The 13,783-nt window shown below is 40.4% G+C and overlaps 1 protein-coding gene across 2 annotated transcripts in view; it reads right to left on the bottom strand.

Moving 5' to 3' along the window:
* Positions 1-13,783, bottom strand: part of zcchc7 (zinc finger, CCHC domain containing 7) — a 243,492-nt gene that overhangs the window by 208,081 nt on the left and 21,628 nt on the right. For both annotated transcript variants that reach the window (XM_073024013.1, XM_073024018.1), the window contains exon 2: positions 5,595-6,248. In XM_073024013.1, the coding sequence (XP_072880114.1) occupies positions 5,595-6,231 (637 nt within the window). In that variant the 5' untranslated portion in view covers positions 6,232-6,248. The remainder of the gene's footprint in view (positions 1-5,594; positions 6,249-13,783) is intronic.

Below are 13,783 nucleotides of genomic sequence, written 5' to 3'. Positions count from 1 at the left end.
AGAGGACATGAGTTGAGAGTTAGGGGGCAAAGGTTTAAGGGTAACATGAGTGGGAATTTCTTTACTGAGAGAGTGGTCACTGTGTGGAGGCAGGTTCGGTATTGTCATTTAAAGTAAAATTGGTTAGGTATATGGACAGGAAAGGAATGGAGGGTTATGGGATGAGTGCGGGCCAGTGGGACTAGGTGAGAGTAAGCGTTCGGCACAGACTAGAAGGGCTGAGATGGCCTGTTTCCGTGCTGTAATTGTTATATGGTTATATCTCCATTCTAAGTGGACATGTCTCTATTCTGCGGCTGTGCCCTCTGGTCCTAGACTCCTCCACAAATCCATGCTGACTGTTCCTAATCAGACCCTGTCTATCCAGATAATTATATATACCATCTCTAAGAATACTTTCCATTAATTTACCCACCACTGACATCAAACTGACAGGCCTATAATTGCTAGGTGTACTCTTAGAACCCTTTTTAAACAATGGAACCACATGAGCAATATGCCAATCCTCCGGCACCATCCCCGTTTTTAATGACATTTGAAATATTTCTGTCAGAGACCCTGCTATTTCTACACTAACCTCCTTCAAGGTCTTAGGGAATATCCTGTCAGGACCCTGAAATTTATCCACTTTTATATTCCTTAAAAGCGCCAGTACCTCCTCCTCTTTAATCATCATAGTTTCCATAACTTCCCTACTTGTTTCCCTTACCTTACACAATTCAATATCCTTCTCCTTAGTGAATACCGAAGAAAAGAAATTGTTCAAAATCTCCCCCATCTCTTTCGGCTCCACACATAGCTGTCCACTCTGATTCTCTAAGAGACCAATTTTATCCATCACTATCCTTTTGCTATTAATATAACTGTAGAAACCCTTTGGATTTATTTTCACCTTACTTGCCAAAGCAACCTCGTATCTTCTTTTAGCTTTTCTAATTTCTTTCTTAAGATTCTTCTTACATTCTTTATATTCCTTGAGCACCTCATTTACTCCATGCTGCCTATATTTATTGTAAATATCTCTTTTTCCTAACCAAGTTTCCAATATCCCTTGAAAACCATGACTCACTCTAACTTTTAACCCTGAAGAAGAATTTCTTTAGCCAGAGGGCAGTGAATCTGTGGATTCACTGCCACGGTCTGCTGTGGAGGCCAGATAATTGAGAGTAATTAAGGCAGAGTTCGACAGGTTCTTGATCAGTCAGGGCATGAAATTTTATGGAGAGAAAGCAAGAGAATGGGGTTGAGAGGGAAATGGATCAGCCATGATGAATTGGTAAAGCAGACTCTTTGGGCCAAAAGTCCTAATTCTGCTCTTCTGTCTTATGGTCTAAATTACTTTGTAATACCCTGGTTTTCTTCTTTTCTCTTCTTAAATAGTGGAGCAACATATTTGAAATGGCTATTGAATCTAAAGATCTACATAAGACTATAACTAGGCCATCTGCAAGTGGTCCTTACTATTTCTTAAATCAAGGATTTGTCATCCCATAATTAAAGTTTCATTAAAATATCTCTATAGAACGTAACTTCTTCAGCCCAATCCCTTTCTGGTAATAGTTTCCACTTCTTCATCACAGTCAATACACTTCCTATAATGTAGTTTCCAGAACTGAGTACAAAATGGCAAAAATGAAATAGTTTATTACAAACGGTTCATTACACCTTATTCACTTTTGCATGCCCAAATTGGATGAGGGGAACAAATCATATATATTCAAGTTTTCAGATAATACAAAGATGGATGACAGTGTAAAGAGGATACTGAGAAGCTTCAAATAAGCATTAAGAGAAGCTAAATTAATGGGCTAAGACCCAACAAATGTAAGACAAGTTGGCAAAATGATATGTCATCCAAGAATTCTTTTAAATAGTCGGTGATTAAAAAGCATTGGTGTTCATACAGACCCAAGTGTCCTTGTATAGACAGTAAATCATTAAAACTGACATGCAGATACACCTATCAATTAGGAATGCTTCTATTGCCCTACTATTCAGTGTATGTGCTACCCTTATTACTCTTCCCAAAGGGTTCCACCTTATACTTGTTACTCCTCCACGCACTTTGTGGTGCATCAGGCGGCAACTTTGGGCAGTATTTTGTCTGTTTTTAATGAGAATGAGTTGCTAGCTTGATGCTAAACCCAGCATGGATGGAAAGCATGCAAGGAGCGGGCTGGATTCGAACCCAGAACAACCCAGAGTTGATGGCACTACACCACCAGCTAGTTAACCACCTGATATTACTAGGATTAAATTCCTTCTCCCATCTTAAACACTCCTCAATATCCTGTAGCTTAAGACTATGCTCCTTAACATCAGCAACACCACCAATTGTTTATGTCATCCAACCCTACGCCATCAATTTCTTTTCTCAAACTATTCTAATTGTCATTGAAGTATGATAATTATCACAAAATACACTGTCGATTATGCCCTTCCAGATACTCAGCAACATTGCCTGAAACTAACTTCAGAACTCTGGTTATTTGTCCTCCCCTCTGTATTTCTGAGCCATTTTGATGGACCAAGCTGCAGAATAATAATGTATACAGAAGCAAATACTAAATGCATTGGAATATCTGGCAGATAGACTGCACTCTACATCAAGTGAAATGTGGTGCTTCTACACAGCACTCTACATCACGACAGTACACCAATGTGTTCTTCAGATCAGTTGGAATACAGAATAAAAGCATTTGATAGGCATTGGCACACCCATCAACTCTTCTTCTCCATAACATCATGATTATGTTCCCATCCCTTTGCACAGTGGATTTTCTGTTTCATTTCCTAACAGTTCACATATGATACAAAATTTGGTGTTGATACTGAGGAAGGTAATCTTAGGCTGCAGGACGATATTGATAAATTAGGAAGAAAGACAGAGCAACAACAGATAAAACAACCTGACAAATTGAAGGTGATACGTATTTGGAAAACTAATAAGGTTAAGATATTGATAATTGGTAGGATCCCCAAGAGTATCAAGGAACAGAGGAACCTTCATGCAATAATGTCAATGCAGATAGACAAGGTGAAATACAGCGTGCTTGCCATCATTAGTCAGGGCACAGAATACATGAGCACAATGTTACGAAACACTGATTTGGCCACAACTGGAGTACTGCATACAGTCGGCCCTCCTTATCCGTGGATTCTGCATGTGCGGATTCAACCAACCGCGGATCAGGAAAACCCGGAAGTTCTCTCTCCAGCACTCATTGTTTGAGCATGTACAGACAATTTTTCTTGTCATTATTCCCAAAACAATACAGTATAACAACTATTTACATAGCATTTACATTGAATTAGATATTATAAGTAATCCAGAAATGACTTAAAAGTACAGGCAGTCCCTGGGTTATGAATGAGCTCCATTCCTGAGTCCGTCTGCTAAGTCGGATTTGAGGTCGGAATGGGTACATCCGGTATTATTTAGTGTCAGTTAGTCAAACATTTTTCTTAGTATATAGTACATATTTTAGCTTTCTATGCATGTAAAACACTTAAGAAACATACGTATTTCAATAATTAAACCACTGCGTTGCTTAGTAATAATTGTAGCTTTCATCGGGGCAGGGCCCTTCACACGTTCCATTAAAATTGTTCCAATCGTTGACTGACTGTAGCCTAACGCTTTTCCAATGACCGATGGTGTTTCACCTCTTTCCGATCGCTTTATTACTTCCACCTTATTTTCAATCGTGATCGTGATTATTTTCATGAACTGAAACATCGCGGATTCAGAGCTGCGACGGGTCCTAATGTCCACCACACTGAACATGTTAAATAAAGTCCGGGGTACCGCTGGGTCCTAAAGTCCACCGCATTGATTCAGGTTAAATAAGGGACTTGAGCATCCGCAATTTCTGGTATCCGCGGGGGCGTCTCGGAACCAATCTCCCGAGGATAAGGAGGGCCGACTGTACCATTCTAGTTGTCATACAACAGGAAGGACAGGGAGACACAACAGACTACAGATACTGGAATCCAAAGCAAGAAAATAAAACAAATGGCTGGAGAAACTGAGCAAGTCAGGCAGTATTTGTACAGGGAAATGAAGAATTGACTTTTCGGGTCAAGACCCTTCATCTATGCTGATATTAGAATGAAGCAAGCCTATGTTTCTGTTCCTGCTGCCTTTGATTTCTACCCTCACCCCCTACAAATATACTTTATGAAACCACCACTCAGATCTGCTAAGTGAATAGAGAATGGACAGCAGAATGGTCAAGCACAGAACTACTGAGTACATTCATCAATTCCTATTTTCACAATTATAGAATCTGTAGTATTTTGGTTTACTGTTTTATACTCAAGTCCTTGAATGAGGCATGGTCCAAACCAAGAATGGTATTACTGAACTAAGCTACAGTTGACTATTTCAAGACATTCTACTTATATCCACATATTTTGGTTTATTGCGGCATTTCTACATCTAGTCCAACTTAACAAAATGACCTTAAAAATAATGTTTATAAACATACTCCACTGATTATCTCAATTAACATGTTAATAGTAGTGTACATTTATAGTTTTTACATTTCATGTGGTTACTGATGTGGAATTTAGAAATGGTTTCATTATTATATTTAGTTTATCACCATAAAAATCAATGCCTACTTTTGAATTCTCACCAGCGCAAAATCTTTCCTCTGGCAATTTCAACTGTTGATTTGTAGGATTCTTAGTATAAATGATTAGAGACATTGCTTGCATTCAATTATACATTCCGATATGCTGTATATATTAAGAACCTGGTGGCATGGTGCGAAGACAATAACCTCAACATCAGCAAGACGAAGGAATTGGTTGTTGACTTCAGAAGGAGTAGCGGACCGCACGACCCCATCTACATCTGTGGTGCGCAGGTGGAACAGGTCAAAAGCTTTAAGTTCCTCTGGGTGAATATCACAAATGACCTGACTTGGTCTAACCAAGCAGAATCCACTGCCAAGAAGGCCCACCAGCGCCTTTACTTCCTGAGAAAGCTGAAGAAATTTGACCTGTCCCCTAAAACCCTCACTAATTTTTATAAATGCACCATAAAAAGCATTCTTCTAGGGTGCATCACAACCTGGTATGGAAGTTGTCCTGTCCAAGACCGGAAGAAGCTGCAGAAGATCGTTAACCTAGCCCAGCACATCACACAAACCAATCTTCCATCCTTGGACTCACTTTACACCATATGCTGTCGGAGCAGTGCTGCCAGGATAATCAAGGATAAGTCCCACCCAGCCAACACACTTTTTGTCCCACTTCCCTCCGGGAGAAGGTTCAGGAGCATGAAGATACATACGGCCAGATTTGGGAACAGCTTCTTTCCAACTGTGGTAAGACTGCTGAACAGATCCTGACCTGGATCTGGGCCGTACCTTCCAAATATCTGGACCTGACTTGAACTACCTTACTTTCCCTTTTCTATTTTCTAATTATGATTTATAATCTAAATTTTTATTATATTTACTTCAATTTGTACTTCAGGGAGCGCGAAGCACAGAATCAAATATCACTGTGATGATTGTACGCTCTAGTATCAATTGTTTGGTGACAATAAAGTATTTGTATTTGTTCAAAAAAAAACTTCTTACCTCCTTTCGTCTTCAGTGCTTCATAGTTAACAACATTGATCTGGATATTGTCTTCATCATTTTCCTCCCTATCAATTCCCAGTATTGTCCAACTGTTTATCTCTTTATCATCACTCTCTGCTCCAGAACTTTCACTCTCTTGGATTTGTGGACAAGTTCTGCCCTTCAACTGATACAATTTTTGCATTTCATTTGATCTATTCACATCTGGTGTTGAGTTATTTGTACCAGTGTCTGATCCTGGTGCATGCTTTCCTAAAGATTGATCTTTTCCTTGCTTAAGGTAACGTTCTGTGGATTTAGCATCCTTGTGTGTATAAATACTATCATCGCCTTCGGAGTCTGACAGAATGATGACATCAGAGCTATCTGAAATGAGTATGAAATCACGATCAGAGGAAACATTTTGTCTTCTAGGTCTTGCTGACTGCTTTTCATCATCTTTTACTGAAGTGGTATCCAGATTTACATTATCTGTATTCTTCCTTTCATCCATCTTCATTTCAGTAATATTGTTTGCATAGTGCACTTGACTGTATAACTGGAACTCCACTTCACTATCAATTTCTGCTTCACTAGAAGACTCCTCACGATACAGGTCATCTTCATAGGCTTCCAAGTCATCACAACAAAACATTGTAAAAAAAAGTTATCCTGTATAAAACAGAAGCAAAAAACAAGTTTAAAATAAATCACTGTTCATCATTGCACATTTTTCAGCAAGTTCCATAATAAGGTGGCATTTTCAAAACATTTAAGACCTCTTAAAAAAGATACAAGCATTTAATCTTATGATTCGTCCAAAAGATACCAATGTAATCTTTTCAGTGACCAACAGTGATTAAAAAGAAACTAAGTATTGAACTCAAAACCTCAAATTCTTCATTCAAAACTTCAGTCATTTTCTGCATCAGGACTGAGAGTGTAGAGGAAAGACAGGCTGTATGTAGATGTGAGAGAACAAAGGGTCATACTTACATTGGTAGATATTGCGGGAATCAACCGTGGTGGGAGATGATGGGCAGGCAGAGTCAGGAGAAAAGGGGAAGGGCAAAGCTTAGATACAAGCTGATAGATGATAAGTGGAAATAAATGGAACAAGAAGAAATGGGCAGATTAAGCCAGGCTATGGGGGGGGGGGGGGGGGGGGGAGCCAGAGAAAGGCTCAAAGTTTATGTGGAACCCGACAAGGCAAGGATGAAGGGCAGATGGAAACAGATTGGGAGGACAAAGGTACTGGTGCGGTGGGGATAGTAAGATTAAGTTAGGGTGAACTATGTGCCTCCTTCACCGCCATCCAGGGACCTAAATACCTCTTTCAGGTGAGGTAGAAATTCACATGCATCTCCTCGAACTTTGTCTACTGCACCTCCTCCAACGTTATGTGTTACAGTCAGGGCTCTCGATGCAGAGAAGGCCACAACAGGAAGATGAAGCATAAGCAAAGTGATCATTTTAAGAACCACTGCAATCTGTCTCCAATAGACATCTTGAGCTTATGGTTGCACATTACTCCAATTCCCTTCCTGTAAAGATCAGTCTGTCCTCTGCCTTCTCCATAGCTACAGGTAAAATGTAAACTACAAGAACAAAATCCCATAGTCTCCTTTGGTAATCCAAACATAATGACACAATTCCTGCTGCTATGATTTACACACCAATCTACCCTGACCTACCCTTCCTCTGCATTCCTCCATCTTGTTCCATTTGTCTACCATCTCTCCTCTATCTGGTTCCATTTATCACCTTCCTTCTGAACCCCCATACCCTCCCCAATCAAACTTCACCTTGCCTGGCTCATCCCTCCCTCTCACATCTTTGTACTAGCTATCTTCCCTCTATACTCAGTACAATTCAGCAGTATGACCCAAAACATCAACCACCTCTTTGCCTCCATTGATGCTGTTTGAACTACAGAGTTCCCCCGCATTGTTTTTCACTTCAGATTCCAGCATCTACAGTCTCTTGTGTCTCCACCTCAGTGATTTTACTTATGTCAAACAAGCCGATACTCCCTAATCACATACTATTCTCAAGTATTCCAAAACATTTTCTCACTATTGTAACATGCTGTAAGGTTTCACTGTTAATGTAATGGCTTCTCTGTAATGTTCCACTGCTGAGGTGATGGTTTCTCTGTAGCAGCAATGTTTGGGTTATGACTAGAGATAACGAGGCATGCTAGCCGATAAGCAGGAGGTTGTTCTTTGAGTGTCTGGGAGCCAGGAATTTGAGGTCTTTTGCCAGGAAGAGATGAGGAGAGAAGAAGTGAATGGAGAGAGTTGGTAGACCGCCGGACGGAGTGGACTTAGAGCGAGGGTCCGAAGGTCAGCGACGATCGGAGGAAGTCAATGGTGGACAAACGGCTTATCAGTGAGCTCCACCCTTGCGCAATAGACTGTTTCATGAGAATGAACCCTTTTTCTTTTTTGTTTTCTTTACTAAAGATTAAGAATTACAAAGCTCAATCATTTAATCGCATATTGTGTACTAGTTGTTATTTCATGGTACCAATTTGTAACTGGGAACACATCGCACAGCATCCACCCAAACAAGATTTCTTAAGTTTGGCCAGGCCAGGGACTATCATCCCCTATATTAAACCGCTAGCTGAAGTGAGAGTTACACTATCAACACCAGGTTCCTGTAGCTCAGTAATGTATTCTACATGGTATTCTTTAATAGATCTAAGGAATTAATGATTTGAAACAATTCCTACTACCTTTTATAACTGAAAAATAATACATTTTGAACAATTATAATTAATTAATACATTCCTGCAGCTATTTCCTTTAATATCCTCAGGTGGAAACAATTTAATGGCCTAACTATTTCAGATGACGAATAAAAATAACCAATGCATTGCACATCACAAAAATTCAGCTTTAAAATGTAAGCATTCCTGGGAAGATCAGCCTTTACTGTCAATTCTTAACAATGCTGGAGATGAACCATCTTTTTGAAGTACCAGGATTTATAACTATCAAAGAAGACAGTAAGCCAATCTGAATAATGTGCTTCTTGGAGAAGAACTTGTTGCTGATAGCATTTCCAATGAGTCTGCTGCCCCTGTCCTTTTTCTGTACAGACATCGTGAGTTTTGGAGATACAAGTACCCTAAGTAAGATTCTGCAGTGCACTTTATAGATGTAATGAAACTGAGATGTGCTGTGCTTTGAATGTATCTTTGGGCTGGTGGCGGAGTTGTCAATGCTGTTTTGTCCTGAAAGAAGCCTACCTTTGAAGGTATTGGTGATGCAGTTATTTCAGCAAGCAGAAAGCATTACATTCCTGATTTATATCTCAAATACTGGAAAGACTTTGAAGAAATCAGAAGACAAGTCACTTACCATTGGAAATCCAAATTTTTAACTTTTTGTAGCTGTAGTAGTTATGTGACTTATTCAATTAATTTTCTAATCAACTCTGACCATACCGAGTTCCCTCTTCTCCCACTACTCACCCATTCCAATGTACCCCCCCCCCCCCCCACCCTGCCACGCAAAACAGATTTAGAAAGATTCAGCTTTGGAAACATTGATGGTCACAGTAATTGTCAAGCATAGCACTGTGTTACAGCAACTCTCATTTACCATTCATCAGACAACCCCTTAATTTTCTACAAGCCTTCCGCATGCAAGGACTGTCTTATTTGCAGAGCTGCAAATGGAATTGAACCATCACCAGTGAAAAAATCCCTTTCATAAGAACATAAGAAATAGGAGCAGGAGTCGGCCATCTGGTGCATTGAGCCTGCTCCACCATTCAATAAGATCATGGCTGATCTGACCATGGACTCATCTCCACATACCTGCCTTTTCCCCTTAAGCCTTAATTCCCCAACTATGCAAAAATCTATCAAACCTTATCTTAAATATATTTACTGAGGTAGCCTCCATTGTTTCATTGGGCAGAGAATTCCACAGATTCACTACTCTTTGGGAAAAGCAGTTCCTCTCTTCTCAAACTAAGTTTACTCCCCCGAATCTTTGAGACTATGTTCCCCAGTTCTAGTCTCACCTACCAGTGGAAACAACTTACCTGCCTATACCTTATCTATCCCTTTCATAATTTTATATGTTTCTATAAGATCTCCCCTCATCCTTTGTTAAAACAAATTAGAAGGAAGCTCTGGTTTTAAGCTGCTGTATGTTCCAAATCCATTCAATTCAATGTCATACATAATGACGAATGCTATCTTTCATGTAATTTAATTTCTGCCAGTTCTATGCATGTCATTCCCAACAATTATGTCAGATATATTTTAGGCTCCACAAATGGTCAAAGTTTTAAAATAAATGAAACCTTACAGTTCTGACCCCATCTTTTAATGATCATTTATCTGTTTATATTGTTATGAATGTGACGCAACTCTGAGGGGCTGAAGGGTACAAAGTCGCCCCCTCCTTTTTGAGAATCGCAAGATCGCTATTAATTCGGGTCTGGGACTCAGGAAATGAGAGAGAGACACGCAGAATACACAAGATTTGGAATGTGTCCTGGCCTCAGCGGAACAGAACCACTGATAACGGCCATTGTCTCTTGGAGACGGAATTGTGTATTGAGTACTGTACTATTCATTGAATCCCCTCAGGGGACAACCAGAGTGGTCTGGTTGAGGGATTGCATCATCCCAACCTGATTGACATCTGAGACCCCGTGAGTAAGTATAAAAGAGGGGTCTGGGGAACAACCCCTTTAGACGCACCAGGAGAAACGCTAGAAATCCCGTGATAGCGTTTTATAGCGAACGCCGGTGAAAGCTCGTGTGCGTCCTCCTTTGCCAGGGTGGCGGGCTCATCACGGAAGAATGGCTTAGCTAAAGGAGAGACCACAAGTGAAAGGCCACGACAACGAGACTCCTGACGGATTGAAATCATAAAAGGAAAGCCGGCAAGTTTTTCTCCAAATCTCTCTCTCTCTCCAACCATTGCAACACAGCGGTCCCCAACGGCTGCAGCCTGCATGAACTGAGTGAACTTTATATTTCCATCGGACAATACATTATCCCCTAGACAATGATAGAGCTTATTTCTTATTGATTATTATTATACCCGCACTTTTAGATTTAGTATTGACGATGTATATTATCTGTATATTTGCATTGACATTATTTTTGTGTATTTTTACTAATAAATACTGTTAAAAATAGTATCATCAGACTTCAACGGAACTCTCTAGCTTTGCTGGTAAGTGACCCAGTTACGGGGTTCGTAACAATATAGAGTGAGAATGGATGAGAAAGGGCAGATCAGGATATGCAGAATTATTCATACCTTTTTAATAAAATTTTGCAGTTATTTAATCTTCCCCCCCCCCCAACTGATTTGCAAACAAAATTTCTTCTGGGTGCCCTTAATCCTGATATCCACAGCTAATGACATACATATGCAACTGTAGCTTGCAACATAAATTAGCAGCAAGCTGACATACAAAGACTGAAAACACATTGAAAATTTTTCAGAAGACATGGGATACTTAAGATAGCACTGATGTGAGCTGTTAAAATCATAGCTAGAATTTAGTTGCTTCCTAGTTGCTTTTTTTTAAAGTGTTGTAGAGGACAGAGAGGGGAATTAGGGGTCAGTGAAGGATTAGGAACAAAGATGAGGGAAAATTAGAGTTAATAGTCCACTCCATGTTTGAACACAAGCGACACAGATGTGGGACATCTATGGTCCACGTCTAAATATCCAGCCAGATGTCAGGCCGGCAGACCAACATGGGCGAGGGCTGATAGCCCTCTTAAGGTCAATGAGTTGTAAGCAGGTTCTGGATACAGTGCTCCATGTAGGCAGGAGGAACAAGGTCTGGTGGCACCCTGGGTTTGCAAATCGGTGAGAGGAATTCAAGGCTTAGTTCAGAGTATGGGGACCATGCCGAGAATCAAAGCTCAAGGATCGAATTGGATGTCTGGAAGTCGAGGCCTGTTAGCCAGAGTCCCAAGTTTGTGAACCTCTGCACATCCACTGGGAAAGTTGAAGCCCAATCTTTCTGAGCAGAGTCCTACTCCGCTGCAGTCTGGAGGCTGAAGAAGACAGCCAATCCTGAGGGGACTGTGTACGTGTGTGCGCAGGAAGGGGAAAAACGGGGCTTGTATTGCTGTTGCTGTTTTGTTGCTCAGTATGTCTTGTGTTATTCTGCTGAGCATTATGGGCACATTATGTTGGCGTTCCAAACACACTCTTGGGTCTGTTGACTGTTAATGCAAATGGTGAATTTTACTAATGTATCAATGTGCATATGATAAATAAATTAATATTGAGCAGAAATAGGCAATTTGGTCCTTCGAGTCTTCTTCAATATTCAATCATGGCTGATTTAGTATTCTCTCTCAACCCTGTTCTCCTGCCTTCTTCCCATAATCTTTCACACCCTTATTAATAAAGAACCTATTAACCACTGCTTAAAATGTGCCCAAAATATCTTTTCAGAGATATGGGGCCTAAAACTGCCCACAAAACTCTAAATGCAGTCTGCCTTATTAATCCTCAGCATTATATCCTTGTTTTTATATTCCAGTCCTCTCAAAATGAATGCTAACACTGCATCTGCCTTACTACCAACCTTTAGGGAATCCTGCAATGATTCCCAAGTCCCTTTGCACCTCCAATTTCTGAATTCATTCCCCATTTAGAAAATAGGCCAAACCTTTATTCCTTCTACCAGTGCATGACCATACACTCTATTCCATCTGCCACTTCTATGCCCATTCTCCCAACTCATCCAAGTCCTTCTGCATACTTTCCTGCTACCTCAACACTGCTTGCCCATCCACCTATCTTTACATCACCTGCAAACTTGGCCACAAAGCCATAAATTTCATCATCCAGATCATCAAAATATAACATGAGAAGTAGAGAGCCCAACACTGATCCCTGGGGAGCACCAGCCAACCAGAAAAAGACCCCTTTTTCTCACTCTTTGCCTTCCACTTGTTTTCTATTCATGCTAGTACCTTTCCCATAATTCAATGGCTCCTATTTTGTTCAGCAGTCTCATGTGTGTTTAAACGATCCAGTGTTTTCCCTGCGAATATGATGAATAAACTCTCCTCGGGTTTCCAGCCAGGTACAGGTATAAATTTTAACCAACGTTTCAATGACATACTCTGCCATCTTCATCAGGAATAATGCTGAGGCAAATCTAATTCGATGTCATCCATCCATCCCAATTGGTTAGTCCTTAACCAATCAGGTTTCTGCTATTCCACCTTGTTTATAATCATATTCCAGTTCTTACTTAGAACGAGACCGTCTTTGTTAAAATTCTTATTCTCTAGAAATTTCAATGGCTTCCTTCACCAAACGGTCCCAAAAGCCATTGGTGCAGCACGGTAGTGTTGTGTCATCAAAGTCAATCCTATGGCCATTGTGTACATAATATTCTGCTACTGCCGATTTCTCTTGGTAACCCAGATATGACATCCTATACTCAGTGATGCAGGTTTCCACAGTAAGGCTGATATACACTGCTCCACAGTTACAGGGAATCCTGTAAACTCTAGCCAAACTAAGTCCCAGGTCATCTTTGACCCACATAAACTGAGATTACAGGTTTGTGGATAGTATTAATCCTGTATTTTCATGATGAAATAAGATGATTACACACAACATTCCTACAGAATGGCTACAAGGTGAAGGAAATCTATCTGGCCCTTAAAAGGGCAGACGAAAAAACCAGGAAACCCAAAAATGAGGAGGAATCCATCACTACTGCCTGCCTTCCCTATATGTTAAAGGTTTCTAGAGGATTGCAGGATCCTGAAGAAGTACTGGATTAATACCATCCACAAACCCGTAAGGAAGCTGAAATCCCAGCTTATGTGGGTCAAAGATGACAGCTGGCATTTACAGGATTCCCTGTGAATGCAGAGCAGCATATAATTGGCCACACGGGGAGACCCGCATCAATGAGCATAGGAGGTGTATCCATTTGGGTTACCCGGAGAAATAAGCGATAACAGAACATTGCATAAGCAATGGCCACAGGATTGACTTCAACAGCACAAAACTACTGTGCCACACCAATGACTTTTTGGACTGCCTAATGAAGGAAGCCATTGAAATAAAACTCGAGGAAAAGAATTTTACCAAATACGAATGTCTCGCTCTAAGTACTGGAATTCTATTGTAAACAAGGTGGGACAGCAAAAATCTAATTGGATGAGGACTAACAATAAGGAGGGA

This window comes from Hemitrygon akajei, chromosome 2, assembly GCF_048418815.1.
Source record: "Hemitrygon akajei chromosome 2, sHemAka1.3, whole genome shotgun sequence".
Taxonomy (NCBI): domain Eukaryota; kingdom Metazoa; phylum Chordata; class Chondrichthyes; order Myliobatiformes; family Dasyatidae; genus Hemitrygon; species Hemitrygon akajei.
This window is presented reverse-complemented; position numbering and strand designations above follow the sequence as displayed.